This window comes from Brienomyrus brachyistius, chromosome 1 (genome assembly GCF_023856365.1).
Source record: "Brienomyrus brachyistius isolate T26 chromosome 1, BBRACH_0.4, whole genome shotgun sequence".
NCBI classification, from domain to species: Eukaryota; Metazoa; Chordata; class Actinopteri; order Osteoglossiformes; family Mormyridae; genus Brienomyrus; species Brienomyrus brachyistius.
In genome coordinates, this window is record NC_064533.1 from 16,586,868 (window position 1) to 16,604,896 (window position 18,029).

Here is an 18,029-nt window from a genome sequence, read left to right on the forward strand (position 1 = left end):
GCATAAAATGGCTTTCAGGTGAGCGATAACTTTACGCTGAACTCCGTGGCCTGCTTTTGTTTTTGCCTTTTGTGTTTCCACGGCAGCCGAGACTCATAGGAGCGACGCAGAGTCTGACTGTCCGTGTGTATTACTGCGGCTCCGATAGGCGTGGCGGCTGGGTCTGTCCCTGGGACTGAGCCGGTCACTCTCCAGGTCCGTGCTGCGCACTGGTGTTAATAGCAAATGGAAGCCACTGGCTGCTCCTCTCTCGCGACCTTCACGGTGATCTCCCGTGGTGATAAGAGACGGGCATCTTTTTGTATGCAAAATTGATCTAAACAATGGCTAAGTGGATGAGTAGCGGGGAGGGAGACAGCAGAGGCGTGAAAGGGAGCGAGCTTCCGAGTTCCGCATGGTGCGGTGAGAGCAAACCGCTGCTCGGAGGTAATTCTGCAAATAAATCCCATTGTTTGGACAGGCAGCGGTGTCTGAAATGCGAGGGGATGCGGTGAGATTTTCATTATCTCTATGGACTCAGTAAGACCCCAGCAAGCCCGTGAGTCAAAGCGCAGCTCGCAGGGAACCACTTTCGAGATTCACCACCAGCCACAGGTCCTCAGATCGAATTGGACTAAGATGACATTGTGGGCACATCTCGCCTCCTCAAGGGGGTAAATTGTTCTGTTGATTCTTCACCATTAGGGGGAACTACTGGCATATTCCTGCCACCTTGATGTTTGGGGTCATAGGTTTGATGCACCAGGATCTCCATTTTGTTAAGCCTGTTTAGAGTCATGCAGACCCAGTACTGGTTTGTGGGCACCTGAACTGGACCTCAGACACAGAGCTCTCCTGAGGATAAACACTAGAATCCCCTCCCTCACTCCCTCGGCCAATTCAGTTCACTTTCAGTAATGAGGTCAAAACAGAAAGTTTAATTGGATGGAAGTGGGAGGGGGGTGGGGTTTAACCCACCTGTCTCACTCAGTCTTCAAGCTCGGGTACAGGGTTTCTTAAGGGATACCCTGAATTATCAAATGCTGTGGTTTCCGGGAAATAATCCACACTTTCTTCCCCTCCTGTCTTGCGGCGCCCCCTACTGCATGATGAGAGCATATGAAACCTGATATGTGTCAGGTATCAGATAGATAGATAGATAGATAGATAGATAGATAGATATTTTATTAATCCCTGGGGGGTTATTTAATAGATTATTAAAATCTATTAAAATCAAAAAATACAACAACAAAAAATAATCTGTGGTATACTGAAACAAATTAGATAATAAGAAACTTAAAAAAATAGAAATTAAGTCTTTCTCTGTACAAGAGAAAAAAAGCTGTATCGTACAGTTCTGTACAGTAATGAGTGACCACAAATGCAAAATGTACAGTATATGTACAGAGGATAACAGTGCAAATACTCATAGCAAATATGCAGTACATTGCAGATATATTGACATGTGAACCCAGGTATGAACAGCAACAACCCAGGTATGAACAGCAACAACCCAGGTGTGAACAGCGACGCTTGGGCAGCTTTAATCTGCACACCAAGCCGATCCTCCTGGATTTTGCACAAAACCATCCTGTTTAAAAAGATCACTTAAGAAAAAAACTTCTTATATGATAATTACATTTACATGTAATAATGCGGTATGTGTTTATCTGTCTGCACTTTTTTACAGTGAAATATGAAGAGATTCACTGAACTCATTCAATGTATACTTGATAATCAAGACAATTACCATAATAAAGACACAATTATTGACAGGCTAATTATTTGGCGTGTTTCCTTGTGTGATTTTCCACTTCCATTATGAATGATTTATCATCCGGAGAACACTTCAGGCGGCCAGCGTTTGGGATTCAGACGTGAGATGCTGTAATTATAGCATCCAGCTCTCGTTCAGTGGGGTGGATCCAGAGCGCCGTGCATTATCTCGGTATCGTTAAAGCAATCAAACCATAAACTGAATTACGCTCTTTCTGCAGAAATGGTGACACGATAAAATGTACCCCCCACGCTGTGCATTATGAAAATAGATGTGCTTGTGCGTTTGCCTCTAAGATTATGTGAATGTGTAAGATGAATTGTGTCTGAGTACTTTTACAGCCTCCATACCTGCACCACATTCTCGGACGCGCGGCCCTAGTCAAAATGATTGTCTTTCAGACATGCAAAGCGTTCCCTTTCACCGGGAGCGTTGGCAGTCAAAAGCTAATTAAGGGCTTCAAAGCACGGCCAGGCTCTGAGTCTCTTTCTTTTATCCTGGCAAACTTGGACGTGTTTTTTAGAAGTCTAAAAGGAGCAGATAAAAATCACATTTCGACCGTAAGCCTTAGGAGAGGCCTGTCAGATAGGCACGTACTTGCTGAGTCATTATCAGTAGGCCGCTGTCCATGGAAATGGGGGAGAACATTCCGGCAAGTTAGCTAATATACCAACACTGTGCACTTCGCATGTTTCAATCAGAAATACAACTTGAACCTGAACCTAAGATAGATAAGGTGTCCAGTGAGTGTAATAATAATAACAATGAAAATGCGGTGGTCTGAGGCTCCGCAGATTCGGATGCTGTGATTGAATGGTCCCCAGTTATAAAGCCCGTGGTTGACAGAGTGATTTCACCTTTGGGCCCTTGAGGGATGCTTTGTGGGATGTGGATCAAGGTCCTCACAGGAAGTCTGTTAGCTGCTTTGTAGGATGTTAGCCAAGGTCCTCACAGGAAGTCTGTTAGCTGCTTTGTAGGATGTTAGCCAAGGTCCTCACAGGAAGTCTGTTAGCTGCTTTGTAGGATGTTAGCCAAGGTCCTCACAGGAAGTCTGTTAGCTGCTTTGTAGGATGTTACCCAAGGTCCTCACAGGAAGTCTGTTAGCTGCTTTGTAGGATGTTAGCCAAGGTCCTCACAGGAAGTCTGTTAGCTGCTTTGTAGGATGTTAGCCAAGGCTTTCACAGGAAGTGAGCTGGGTGCTTTCTAAGATGGTAACTAAGGCCCTCACAGGAAGTGAGCTGGGTGCTTTCGAAGATGGTAACTAAGGCCCTCACAGGAAGTGAGCTGGGTGCTTTCTAAGATGGTAACTAAGGCCCTCACAGGAAGTGAGCTGGGTGCTTTCGAAGATGGTAACTAAGGCCCTCACAGGAAGTGAGCTGGGTGCTTTCTAAGATGGTAACTAAGGCCCTCACAGGACGTGAGCTGGGTGCTTTCGAAGATGGTAACTAAGGCCCTCACAGGAAGTGAGCTGGGTGCTTTCGAAGATGGTAACTAAGGCCCACACAGAATGTCTGTTAGCCGCTTCGCAGGATATTAGCTAAGACCTTCACAGGAAGTGTGCTAGCTGCTTTGTGGGTTGTAAGTTGAGGCCCTCACAGGAAGTGAGCTGGGTGCTTTCTAAGATGGTAACTAAGGCCCTCACGGGAAGTCTGTTAGCTGCTTTGCGGGATGTTAGCCGAGACTTTCACAAGAAGTAAGCTGGGTAATTTCTAAGATGGTAGCCAAGGCCCTCACAGAATGTCTGTTAGCTGCTTCGCGGGATGTTAGCTAAGGCCTTCACAGCAAGTCTGCTAGCAGCTGTCTGAGATGTTAGCCAAGGCCCTCACTGGAAGTCCACTAGCTGCTTTGTGGGTTGTTAGTCGAGGCCCTCATAGGAATTCTGATACCTGCTTTTCTGGGCATTAGCTAAGTCCTTCACAGGATGTCCTCTAGCTACTTGGCACAAATTAGTAGCTAGTTTAAAACGACAGCGAGTGACAGGTATATGTATTGAAATTTCAGTGGACAGTTCCACTGGACATGATGATCTCTTCCATTAATCCATGAATGAAGCATTCGTCCAGCATTGGGGTGGATGTCCGTCAACTATTGATTTATTTCTTGTAGATTCTCTTTGTTTACTGATTGAATGTTTTTCCTGGCATCCATTCACATAGCAGCAGACTTTTTGATGATGCTTTAAAGGCAGCGTGATAGATTTCTAAGGCTAGCCCTTTAACTCTGCCTCGATATTTTCATCATTCTTATAGCCAACCCCATGTTGTAAAGGTGGTCCAGCCATGTGTGCGGTACCATCTGGTGCTCTGAAGATAAAAGTTCATATGTTACCCGCCGCCTGCAGGTCTGGCAGAGAGCACTGAAGCCTGAATTTCCAGAAAGATGGAAAGATTCTGTTGTTTTGAAGAGAAAGTGCCGTTAAGCACACTGAGCGAAGCTGCCACATAGCCAGGTTTCATTCAGGCAAAAAACTAAACAAAACAAAGCAGAAGCTACTGAATGTCTCCCAGCAGTCAGATGAACGGGGTGTCTGTTGCAGGCTTGTTCAGCATTCTGCTTCTTCTTCATCCCGCTTGCTCATGGTTTTGTCACTTCGCTCGCAAAAAGCCCACAACCCCCCCCCATCCCCTGCTTCAGGATCACGAGTTAATTCATTAATACCAGCATCTCTAATGGCGGCACTTAAGATGCAAAACGCCTTTGTTTACTGTAGACAGTTTTAGCGCATTAATTCACACCAAACCTCCGGCTCCAGGAGCTCCATCAATCATCCCGATTATGACACGTGGCGTTAACACTGATGCTCGGGGAATGTGGACTGTTCTGCACATGAGGATACAGCACACCGCGTGAAGCACTGTGTGAATTTTACAGCCAGTCACTAATTTAATTATGTAGATATGGTGATAAACTGGTAATTGACATGGAAATGTATCCAATAGTCCTAATATTGACATATTCAAAATAGAAAATGGTGACAGGGATTTTTTTCATGAATCTGCCTTAAAAGATTAATCTGAAGCCATCACTTACTTCACTCCAGAACGGAATACTACTGCTAATCACTGTCGCTAGTTTACTTGTGACTGCTTGCTATTTTTACACATACATAGTACATTACACTTGTCACCTTATTGCACTGATAGCCAGCTAACAATGATGCTGCTACCTGGTCTTTCTCACTATTTTGTACAAGATCTGTTTACTATTTCCCGCCTTACATTTGTCAGATTTTTTTCCTTTATTTCACTTGTTTACCTTCTCCCTACCTTCTGTGATATATGTATATTTGGGGGGGGGGGGGGCAGCATGGTGGCGCAGGAATTAGCACCGTTGCCTCACACCTCTAGGACCAGGATTCTCTGCCATAACTCCATAGCTGTCATTTTCTCACTGTGTCATCGTGGGGTTCCCTCTGGGTACTCCAGTGCCCCCCCTCCCCCAGCAGTCAAAAACATGCGGTGGTTAAATCTCACGTTAAATGTAGTTACTAATTACCTGTAGGTGTGCTATGGGATATGGGGGGGGGGGGTATGGGCTATGTGCCAGATTGGTATAATGGGTTGGTGCCTCATCCTGAGTTGGAAAAGCTCCAGACCCCCCGTGACCCTGAATAAGATAGACGGTTACAGAAGATGGATAGATGCATGGGTATGATTGTGATTGTGAGTATGGCCCATCTCCTCCTCCTCGTCACCCTACTGAGTGGTATGGACTCACCTGCTCTTCCTGTGACCTATATCCCCCCCCACCCCCCAGGTCTGGATCTCAGGCAAGCCCAGGTCATTGCCATATCGACCGGCACCAAATGCCTGAGTGGCGAGTACATCAGCGAGCAGGGCCTGGCGGTGCATGACTGCCACGCTGAGGTCATCGCCAGAAGAGCCTTCCTGCGGTTCCTCTACACTCAGCTGGAGCTTTTCCTCAGGTGAGACGCGTGTTACTGCTGCCAATGAAGTTATATATCCTCAAAGCAGTGGATAAACAACTAATCATATAAATTATGTAAAAGTCTAAAAAAAGACTATATTTCAACCGTGTCACTGTGACATTTAAATTATGTAGTTTTTATTAATACTGAAACTACTACAAAGTTCACCATAATATCTTTGACATGTGCGTCGTACAGTTGTCTCTTACTCTGAACTTTTTATATGTGTGATGATTGTAGCAATAATTAGCACCATGGTAACAGTTAAGGTTCATAAATCAAATATATTCTCATAATTAAGCCTCTGCCCACCATGCATAATTGTTCCAAAGCCCACTTATCTTTAGTGAAGGATAAGTGTTGGTATGTAATGTTACATAATAATTTTATTATTATTATTCTCAGGAACAAAGGTTTGGATTGTGTTTGGACTGTGTTTTAAACTTTCTCAAAACCTGCCGGGTGATTTTATCTGCCGTTTAGCCGCACGGAGATCCCTAATCGGACATTACGCCTCCTCGAGGCGTCTTAATGCGAGAGACGAGGCTCTGCGCCCGCTTGCAGATTGCTATGCTAAGCGGCCGCCCTGCTGCGACGTGCCGGTGGAATGGGAGATCTCCTTAATGTCAAATTTGCATACTGGAGATGACCTTCGTCATCTCGCAACACGCGATTAAATGAATAAACTGGGACTCTCAAGGGGGCGAAAACCGACTGCATACACTGTAGAGTCCGCGGGGGGCCTGACGATGCTCCCTGGACGATGGGACAGTGCCTACTGCTGGAGTTTGAGGTTAGGAATCGCGCCCTGGGGCGTTTGTAAACCCTGTATAGGTGTGAAGGAGCCTCACCTCATCTTGCAGAGTGTTCATAACCACGGATTTCACATTGAAATTCATTCTCCAATGAATGGCAAGATGCAAGACTGTAGCCCAGATCCATATCTAAAAATAAATTTTGTCGGGGGTGGGGGCTGCCAACCAGGGGCATAAAGCAAATTTCAAGGGGGCTATGTGTCTGATTGGTTTGAAAAAATAAAAGTCAAACCAATTATTTCGGTATGTGGCTACGTGCCTACTGTATTCACTATCAAGTGACCAACATTTTTGTTCAATTAACTCCATCTTCAGACGCCACGAATTTTGAGCCCGTTTGTCATGTTACAGAATGTGGCTGAGCCCAGTGCATTCTGGGAATGACAGAACTAACAGCACAGAAGTCAGAAGCCATGTACCTTAATGATAGGGCTCTATAGCTCGGCATCAGGGGGTGGTCGCAGCCTTCTTCTGCGCCATCAACCATCAGCTGAGCAGAGTCTGCATAGTTCAGTGTGAGTGCTGCAGATTTCCCCTCCCACTGGCCATAGCAGAGAACGAGTTCAAGCACTACTACACCCCCCCCCCATCCTACCTGCCTTTGATACCTTTCCCAGGTTCCTAAACCTTACAAAGAGATTTTAGGGAGCACAAATGTATGCCCCACGTGATGCAGAAATACTACACACCAACAGGGGGCACACTCGCTGCTCGATGGCCGGCATGCTGACAGCCTCAGATCCAGCCTTGGTTGTCCCGTGCTTTTTTAAAACTGATTTTCCCTCCCCATCTCCTTCTTGGCGATGTCTGTCGGAAGCAAAAACAAGGCAGACTGGGAGCAGTCGATCTTCATCCGGCACAAGGAGGCCAGCTTCCGGCTGAGGGAGAACATCCTGTTCCACATGTACATCAGCACATCTCCTTGTGGGGACGCCCGGCTCAACTCTCCCTATGAAATCTCCACCGATCGTAAGGCTGCCTTCTCTCCAGGGTCACGTGACCCAGATCCACCTGCACCATGGCTTTAACGGGATCGAGCCCACAGTCTGGCGTTATCCATACCCTGAACCTTATTTGTGTTTCTGTTTTAGGCCTCAGTGTCAAATATCTTCCTTTTCTGCATGACACATATGTCTCTTCTGGAGTCTTCCATGTCTGGGAGTCGCATTGGAGCCAAAATGGGGTCCCATTCTGTTGAAACATGGCTAACATGGTCCTAGTATTATGATATTTTTAGAGTACGGTGTGCAGAGTAATCACTGTATTAAAAAGCACGCCTTCCTGGGAAGAGCTGAACTTCTCTTGCTTGGTCAAAAAATCCCTTAAAGACGTTCATCAGTCAGCCTTTGCAGATTAGGAAATGAGTTCTGCAGCTGGACTCCGTAATACCTTTTCTTTCTGCTCCTCGACCCTTCAGAGGAGAACTCAGGGCTTAACTGAGCCCTTTTTTCTTGTAGGAAGAGTGTGACGGAGAGGGGGAGAGAATAATCCTCCTTTACACTTACCCACGAAATTTCCCACATCGCTGTTTTTTCATAGCAAAGTCAGATGTTGAGGCATCATAGCAACAGCAGTAATATTATCTGCTGCCGATTTAATGCACACACTCATAACACTGTACGATTAATATATACTCCATAGTATATTTTACACTATATGTATTTTGACTTTCCTCTGCTCTGACTGGCTGCCACAGTATGCTATACCCAGTCACCAATTAGTCCTCCGCTTTAATTAAAGTCTTGTTAACTGAGTGCAAATTAAGGTTAAAGCTGCAAATTTGGAGATGCATCAGTATCCTGTTTAACAAGACAAATAGCTGCAGAATGAAACAGAAAACGTCTTGTACATCGATCCAAATGACAGCTGGCACTTAACAGCACATCCACCACTTTTATATTTAACTAGCTGTGATGTGAATCGAGAGTCTGATTTTGCTGTTTTGTTAATGTTACCGGGAAATCGTGGGACTTCTTTGTAGAAATAAACTGTAGATAATGCAGTTTTGGAATAGTAAATCGCTTAGATTCGAGGCCCACACAGCGTCCCGGGAGCACAGGATCATAACTAACATAGTTACTTACCTCTGAGTTATTCTCGCATGAAATAATGCAGCCGACATTCAGTTTGGCGAGTTCATTAGATTTTCTCCATACGGTGCCGAATCCATTACAGCATAACGTGATGCAGTCAGAGAAATGTTACCGACAATGAAATGCGGTTATGAATTCTGGCCTTCAGAGTAATAACCTATTTGAACGGGCGCCATATAGCAGCACCGCCCCCCTTAGCATGTGATTTACTGGTTCCCCCCCCTCCACCTAGTGCACGCTGGCCGGCCGCTGGTGAAGAAACCACACGGGAAACTCCGGGCTAAGGTGGAGTCTGGCGAGGGCACCCTGCCCGTACGCTCCAGTACCGACACACAGACATGGGACGGCGTGCTTCAGGGGGAGCAGCTCATCACCATGTCCTGCACAGACAAGATCTCCAGGTAGGCCTCCTGGGAGCCATCGCCCCCCCCGGCACCCTGGGGCCAAGGCTACTGCCCATTTAACCAGATCGCCAGGCGAGTGACAGAACAGGCTGAATTAGCGTCAGGTGCTAACGGTGTGATGAATGGGCCGTGTCACGGTGCGTATGTGCGTGCGACCGGCCTTCTAGGCCCAGCACTGCCTAATGAACTGAAAAACAGTCATAATGAAGAACAGCGGGCTGCTCTGCCTTTATCTGCTCCTGCAGGCTTGGTGAAAACAGATGCTAACTAAACCGTTACCATCCCAAACTCAATCTTATATCACTATTATTATTATATACAGTAAGTCTTTTGCGGCCAGGAGCAGACGCTATATATGAAGGCAGCAGTGCCTTCCAACGGCAACAAAATACATAAAATGTTTTGGGTGCTTTTGTCACCATACCTCTCTGGGTTGATTCAGATGTGTTTGTGTTGTAAGCTCGGGGATCAGAGTGCATGTCTTGGCTTATGTCCATAGGCAGAGATTGAGTAGCCCCTATTTGGACAGATTTCGTTGAATGGCAGAGAAACAGCTGATGTTTTATATATACTGGCATTATACAGCATGTTGGTTTTACAGTTGTGGCTAAATGAAGGATTTTTGGGGATGTGGGCAGTTTAAAATAGGGCTGAATTTCATTCCGTCACTTTAGCATTAGGAGAGAACTTAGTGTGTCTTGGTGTGTGTGTGTGTGTGTATGCTTGTGTGTTGGGGCAGGGGCAGTTCCATTGGCACACATTGGGATCTGTGCAGACGTCGCTGTTGGATCCCACCACTCCAGCCATTCTTGTAAACCTGGGCTGAGTGAGGATTCATGGGCAGTTTTGTTAAACCACTATTGTGTGGGATGGGGGTTGGGGGGCAGACAGTCTCCACCACCACCGACATTAATTTAACCAATTGGATCCAGTTGGCCGGGGCTGGAAATGCTCCGATTAAATCTAGCCAGGTCAGCGCCGGGGTGAAAGCAATTACATCACAAAAAAGAGAATAAAAAGAGAAGGGACAACCCCCCCTCGCCGCCCCCCTGGCCCCTATCTTGCTTTATATCCCTGTAAATCATACCAGTACCTCCACTGGAGTGGGTGGGTCACGGGGGCGGCTAATCAAGGTCATGCTAAGGAGCAGAGTGAGCGGCTTGGCTCCTTGCCCCCATCGCTGGGCCCATGTCAGCTGATCCCAGCATCCAGCCACCCCCCCCCCCCCTCGGCTCTGCCCGTGGTCTCCCCCATCACGTCCGCCGCTGTAAAGTGGCAGCCCCGTCTGTTTTAGCAGACAGAAGCTTTACGGTAACGGCATCTGACGACAAGGTTCTGCATAGATTGGGTGCCGAGACAGAACCAGCTGACCGGAGTAGATGTTTAATTAAACCGGCGGCCGCTTTAATTGAGGGCCAGAATGGATTTCACATGAGTATTATCCTTTATATTCCATTTGAGTTTTATGTAGATGAACACATTACTTTAATGGGCGCGTTTACGGAGCGGGAGAAGGCCGAGTATGAGGAAGAGATGAAGGCTGCCCCTCGCATCCTTACAGTCACCAGATGGCTGTCTCTTCTTGCATGAGATTAAAAGATGTTTCTAATTCACAGCACTGCATCCTGGGCAAATTAATATTGCAAGCTAAATCATTTCTGTTTTTGGGTGGGGGCTGGGAGGGGGGAACAGATTGCTCCATAGGTAGTACAGGGGACTAGGTGTGAGTCACTGAGTGATTCTTGAAAGGAGATGTTTGTTCATTGACTGTTATGAGACGCGAGAATGTAATGACTCATTATTAATCATAAATAAAGATGTGAGGGGAGAAGAGGCGGCCGCAATAATTAGCAGTAATGATGAAGAAACATTAATTAAAAGGAGAACAATTGTGGTAAAAAATTTGCAGCACAATTTGCAGCAGTGATTGTGCTTTTCGGAGATTCATTAACGGAAGCTGGTAGTGAAGCTTCTGCTTGTTCTTCCATCTTCCTGGAGAGAGGAGGAGGAGGAGGAAGTTGCCTGGCCCATCAGCACATTGGGTCTACTACTAGTGCAATAAAACATGACACAGATGGGTTATTTGGAGCCGGACCATTGGGGTATTAGCATCATGACTGTTTACGCAGGCTAATATGTTAATATGAGAGATATTTACACACAACCTTGTTTAGGGCAGACGTTCATCAAGGTGGTTGATGTCATTAGGGGCCTAAAATTTCATCGCAAAACAGGACAAAGAAAATCTGCTCTACTACAGGTTTCGAAACGCAAACGTTAAAAAAGAAACTCGTAAATTACTGAAATCACTTAGCGTTAGTTTGTTTACACAGTTTCCCCTATTTGGAAATGGCCTTTGGGTAAGATCTGGTGCTGTGTATAATGTCTCGTTTAAGGTAAGTACCGTGTTGTTAATTGCAGGTTGCCCCCCCCCAGTCCTTATGTGATAGCAAAGCTAAGCATTACCACAAGCAGCGTTCTGTGGGGGGGGTTGACTCACTGGGCTTTGTACATGACAGCTTCAAGCACCGCGCTATGTTTTAGTAATATTATTAATTTGACGGTAGTGTGGACGGAGCGTGGCATTAAAGCTGGTAAACAGATTCCCCGTACAGCAAACCTGAGGGGGGAGGAGGTGATGTCACTTTGCTGCTACTCTTGTTTATTAAATTAAATAAAAAGGGTGGTGTCTCGATGTTAACGAGCCCAGGGGTGAATGCCGCATGTCTAACGCCCTGCCCTCTTCCACGCTCATCCTAACATGCACCCTCATCCTCCTACAGGTGGAACGTTCTGGGCCTACAGGGATCCCTGCTCACGCACTTTGTGGAGCCCATCTACCTGCACAGCCTGACGGTTGGCAGCCTCCGGCACCCGGGCCACTTCTCCCGGACGGTGGCACGGCGCCTGGAGCACGTCGACACCCTACCACCGTCATACAGGCGCAACCAGCTCCTGCTCAGTGGTACGTTCCTCACGCCGACGTGCACAACTGCACCAGGCAACTTGCAAAAACTTGACGGTGAAAGTTGAAAGGGCCCCGTTCTATTCTTGAACCAAGCAGCGTGGTTTTCATATCCCGATCCAACACCCAACGTGCCTCTGAGAGACGCTCTGATACATTTCTCTCGATACACGGAAATAAAACAATGAATTAAACATGAGCCCAATTATTTCAGCAAGAATGGCTTAAGGAAACCTTTAGAAATTCTCTTGTAGTTTGTAAAATACTCCGTCTCACACCAGTTAAGTCTCACAGTAAAAAAATCGTAAACTGTTATGATGTCCTCGATTCGGTCGCCGGTTTCGTCCTACACATTCTTGCATTTGGTTTAAACGGCATCACCCTCTGTGCTGTGACAACAGAGGGAGTTTGTTACTATCGTTAAGAAGAAGAATCGGGACCGGAGAGATACTAACATGAACATTAACGACCCTGCACAGATGCTTCGCTATTTGTGATGTTAGTTACGATTAAGGAACGTTTTGGAAATATGAGGTATGTTGAGCAAGGCTAACGACGGCAGACACCAATGGTACTCGTTGGAGTTTACTTTCATAGTGTTGTCTTCCTGCCTACCGGCTCTTCATCCCCACATGGGGCAATAGAGGGGCTGGTTTCTGCTCAAGTAAGCAGGATGGGTACGGATTTGCCACGTGACACTATACCATGGCTGGTGTCCTAACGTTAGGGGACTGATTTGCCACAGTTAACCAGTAATTGCTAAGCAATGTTTTCCGCATTCACATACAGTTCAATTTATCGTTCCTCATGAACCTGTAGGTGTCCATCCAGCTATTCTCCTTATTATCGTTCTGCAAATTTCTCTGGAATGTTCTGTCAGAGGTATGACACCAATTCAAGTCACGATGACACTGATGGTGTTGATGATAATAGCGATAGCTACAGAGAGTGTACAAGCGTCAATCATTTTATCAGCTCTGGGCCATTTCATTCTATCTAAGCAGCATTTTTAGTATCCATTTGACCTTCGGTCTGCAGAGTCGCACCACTTGGCAATGTTTTGGACGGAACTTGGGCTGGTGATCGGCGATCTTTGTTCCTGGGGCCACCGCTGAGCTCCCACAACAAAGGTGCCTGCAGCGGTCGGCGTCTTCGAAATCAATTCAATCACAGAGCTCATCAGCGGTATTCAGCATGCGACTTTGGGGCGGGCTGTCTGGCCCATTCATCACCCTGTGCAAATCAGGCCTTGACGGACCTCAGCACCGGCCTTTTCGCCCGCGTCACGCTCTGCTGGGCTACCCGCATTGTCTCCACGGCAACAATAGGTGTGCAAAGGACTCCCATAATCACCTGCAGCTGGCCGCTCGATAAGACGATAACACAGATAAGACTGTGTGGATCAAGTCAAGTAGCGGAGAGCAGTCTATCATTAATATCATTAATATCAGTCGAATCTCAAATAACAGAGTGAAAATGAGCTATTACCTCAGTTTAAAGCTACTCATTCTGGCAGAATACCTTAGCGACGATATTCCGCATCCTTTCCGGAAAATTTGTCCTCGAGGCGTGTTGTAAGGCTCTGTTCCCTGGAATGGTGATTGAAAAGCCCAGCCCATCCACGTGCCTCAGAGGGGTGTTTACCACAGACGGGGACCCCTGAAGGATTGATCAGGACCTGCATGCTCAAGTGGGCGGAGCTCGCCATGCCGTTCCTCCAGCTACGGACAAACAGACTCTCGGGAGCTTCCCTTGTTTATCTGGCCGGGTTGAACGTCTTTGGCTGGGAGCCCATCAAATTCCGTGCGATTCTTGTGTAAATCTTGAAGGATTTTATTCGCTCACACAAATCTTTAGAGATTCTCGAGGTCCATGACCTTTTTATACTGCAAACGCTAACCGAGCATTTAACTAGCGAGGGGGACTTCAAAGTACGCAGTGTGTAGGATTACGGCATGCTGCCAATAACAGACCAGCTCCCCCTAATGGAAACCAGATTCCAGCAGTCAGGTATTACAATAACTGGCGCCTCTCTTTTAATGTAATTTTCACTTTTATGGCCAACATTAAAAGACTGATAAGGTGACTTGCGTCTAAGCAGCCAGAGATGTGGCGGACGGGCGTTTCAGTGCAAGCATGTTCAGATACGTTAAGCGTTTAGGGTCAAACTCACGGCACAAGATCAGCAGAAAGTGCATCGTTACGAAGGAAAGAAGCATCATGAATAATCCACACGGCACGCCAGAAGCCGTCGCTAAGGCCGTCGCTAAGCAGTGTTGTTTTCGAATGTCTGATTGAAAGGCCCGTATTACATGCAAGTGGGCAGATGTAGAAGCTCAATAGCACAGTGATTACATCAGACCTACAAGCCCCCCCCCCCCCCCAAATGTAATTACAGTAAAGCCAAAATTGTTACTGGAGTGAGAGGTAGACTGACATTACACTGTGAATGTCTGAAGGAAGACTGAAGGCTTTCAGTTTTTGTATGGAAACCAGTTACAATGAGCAAACTAAACATATAAAGTATATTCCAGACACTCAGAACTGCAATTGGGTGGTCAACAACCACCTGTAGATTCTCCATGCAGATGCTGACTTGTTCATCAAACTTTCATTTCGGGGCCCTGAGCTCTCAGCTGAGGTAGGCACAGTATCTTTTGAGACCCCTCCCACTCTGACTCCACCCCTTCCTGTCTGCCACAGGCCTCAGCCGCGATGACAGCCGTCAGCCGGGAAAGTCGCCCTGCTTCAGCGTGAACTGGACGGTGGGTGACGGCCAGCTGGAGGTGGTGAACGCCGCCACGGGCAAGAGGAGGGATTCAGGGGCGGCGTCGCGGCTCTGCAAGCGTGGGCTGTTCGCGCGCTGGGCCAGGCTGCGCCGGAAGGTGAGCCAGAGTGGGTGTGGGTCCTAGTTACTATTCCCATGGGACCCTGCTGGCGTTTACAGACAGGATCCGCTGCCATACCCCGCAGAGCTGTCCCACTCCAAACCGCGTTGAGAGGAGCATCTGAGGCAATCCGCTCTCGCCGCACACGCAAAGGAATCCCTCTGACACACCCAACCATCCTGACAGCTGCCTGAAAGACCTGCTCCATGGATTAGTCTATTAGCAAACAGAAAGTCTACCTTAAATTTCATCATGAAGGTTTTATGCCAGACGTATCGCATATGGTTAAAGCGTAATGACTGGCAAATCATAATTATTTTGAAAAGCTCTCAAATGGCCTCCCCCAGAAACCCCCCCCCCCTGCACTTGCAGTCGCATGTGGGAACACACAGCATCATCTCAAAGACGCCCCCCCCCATATCCTCATTTGCTGCTCTTTTTTTGCAACAAAGGAAAGGCACAAAAGCACAGAGAGTGTTAAATTGCTTGTGAAATTTAAATGGGAGATTACACAGCTGCTGAAGTCCCCCCGTTTGTGCCGCCTCATTCGTTTTGTTTTGCTCCTCTCTTCACCCCCCCCCCCACCCCACCCCACAGCTGAGCACGCACACGACGAGCCATGGGGAAACGCCACTGGTATACGCCGAGGCCAAGCTGGCCGCCCGATCCTACCAGGCTGCAAAGCAGCAGCTGTTTCGCTCACTGCGAGAAGCAGGACTGGGCACCTGGGTAAAAAAGCCACCTGAACTGGACCAGTTTGAACTGCCAGTCTGAAGACCAGAAGGGAGGAGGGGCCAGGGTGGGGTTGGGACGTGGTTCTTGGTAGGTGATCAGGGTGTCTGCTCTTCAAGGAGAGCTTGTGGAGGAAGTGAAAAGAGAATTACCAAAAACGAAGGTGATGTCGGTGGAAACGTGGGCGGGGGTGTGGGTGGATAATTAGGCAGAGACTCCGTGGAGAAATGGGCGGAGATGTGGGCAATGAGAACTCAGGAGCCCAGGACACCTCGCCAGTGCCCGCAGCCTGCTGCTCCATGCAGGGTGGGGGCTGTCGCCCCAGTGGAGCGCTAACCTCTACCAGAGTGAAAGGCAGCAGTTATCGTGTCATCAGCCATTTCCAGCCTTTTATCTCCATGGCCACCCAGTTAAAGGCGCTGTCACAGTGACGTGTGCAAAGCAGGACCACCGCAGTGACGTGTGCAAAGCAGGACCACCGCACCCTCACCATCCCTCCGTCTGTCTGCCCACCCCTGTTGAAAGTAGACCAGTAGCGCAATTTGACCTTGCAAAAACATGAAATCAGGGGGGGGGGACATGGCACAGGACGTAAACCAGGGGACAGACCCCCCCCACCCCACCTTCACACTCACAACCCCTATTTCACACGTAGGCTGAATGCTGTCAACAAACTGCCCCCCTAACTGAGAGGAGGGTGTGACTCGTTGGCATGGAAACGACTGGTGAGGCAGCTAAGAAAGGCCCCCCATTCATTCAGCATCGCTCTGACCCAGCCCACGCTGGAAAACACCACCCTTCCAGCCACTGTCTCCCTTTGGGATTTTTAGATCGAAATCAGCAGACAGGGCACGCTCGACTTTCCCATTTTTGCACCATCTGTCTCTTGCGTGTGAAACTATTAGCTATTACAGATTATCAGGACCATTTGTTTTGCTACATGTAAACATTTATTTTTTCATAGGAGTGTATCAGGAGTACATCACGACATACATTAAAAGCCACCGCCCCCTAGTGGCCTCATGCTGTTACCCTCCCTGCTCTGACTGAGTCAGATAGACATTGTTCTCACATTCACTATTTGCTGGTGCTATTTGCTCTGACATGGCACATGAATCACTCCGTGTTCCTGCTGAGACGGTACAGCGGGGGTGCCAGATGACATCACCGATAGCCCTGCGGACAGAACACACCAAAAACACACAGAAACTTACCTTAAATGTTACCCCAGTTTAAATGAAAGTGACCTGACATCAACCTTTAAAAAAAATGATGATTTCAGGTCCCTCACCTAGTGATGTATTGCTGGGGTTTGACATATAAATGTAGAACTACACTGACCAAAATAAAGCAAGTTATATCAAGAGTTACATAAAAAAAACCGCTTGTATTCAGTTAAAGGACTTTTATTTTGTGTACAACGAGGTCTGAATTGTCAGTCTCAACCTACACGGCTGTGACAGAGGACACGGGTTCTGATGTATGCAAAGAGATTCTGCGTCCACAGCAAGGTCTCGATCACCAGCGAAGCACTTGGCACCATCCTGGCGACAGCTACCTGAGCATGATGCTCATCAATCCATCAAACACCTGACCATTTCCAAAATACGACAATGGTTAATGCTCACGGTCCGAAAGCAAAGCCCTTACGTGTGTACAGACAGCCAAAGTGACTGTCTGTCGGAATGGCAATATTCACATCAATGGGTGTAAATCTGTAATATTTGTAAAAACAAACAAAAAAAAAAAGTAAGGAGTCATTAGAGTATCACAGAATTAAAGATGTAAATTTAGATGATGAGCATACGCTGCTAGTCTGTAAATTGCACTTAAGCTAACTTATAAGTGAATGTTACAGTTTCAGTAAATAAAAAAATGGAAAATCTGAACCGCAGCTTTTTTTTTGGCCAACAGTAAGAAGATGCTGTCCAGGTAGGTTTAGGCGAGTCTGAGTTATGTGTTTTGCAGGAGCACACTCGGTTTATTACAATTAATAAGTTTTATATAAAATTCCCGGGATTGAACTTGTCCTGAATTGACCTGGCAAAACATCTAGCAGGGTAAAGGACATCCATCCATCCATCCATTTTCCAAACCGCTTATCCTATTGGGTCGCGGGGGGTCCGGAGCCTATCCCGGAAGCAATGGGCACGAGGCAGGGAACAACCCAGGATGGGGGGCCAGCCCATCGCAGGGCACACTCACACACCAGTCACTCACACATGCACACCTATGGGCAATTTAACGACTCCAATTAGCCTCAGCATGTTTGTGGACTGTGGGGGGAAACCGGAGTACCCGGAGGAAACCCCACGACGACATGGGGAGAACATGCAAACTCCACACACATGTGACCCAGGCGGAGACTCGAACCCGGGTCCCAGAGGTGTGAGGCAACAGTGCTAACCACTGCACCACCATGCCGCCCCCGTAAAGGACATGACAAAA

At 47.3% G+C, this 18,029-nt stretch overlaps 1 protein-coding gene across 2 annotated transcripts in view; it reads left to right on the forward strand.

The window, feature by feature from the left end:
* Positions 1 to 17,651, forward strand: part of adarb2 (adenosine deaminase RNA specific B2 (inactive)) — a 118,308-nt gene extending 100,657 nt beyond the window's left edge. For both annotated transcript variants that reach the window (XM_049027193.1, XM_049027194.1), the window contains 6 exons: positions 5,513 to 5,681; positions 7,317 to 7,468; positions 8,825 to 8,993; positions 11,780 to 11,961; positions 14,665 to 14,846; positions 15,447 to 17,651. In XM_049027193.1, coding sequence (XP_048883150.1) covers positions 5,513 to 5,681; positions 7,317 to 7,468; positions 8,825 to 8,993; positions 11,780 to 11,961; positions 14,665 to 14,846; positions 15,447 to 15,623 — 1,031 coding nt within the window. In that variant the 3' untranslated portion in view covers positions 15,624 to 17,651. The remainder of the gene's footprint in view (positions 1 to 5,512; positions 5,682 to 7,316; positions 7,469 to 8,824; positions 8,994 to 11,779; positions 11,962 to 14,664; positions 14,847 to 15,446) is intronic.
* The last annotated feature ends 378 nt before the right edge of the window (positions 17,652 to 18,029 follow it).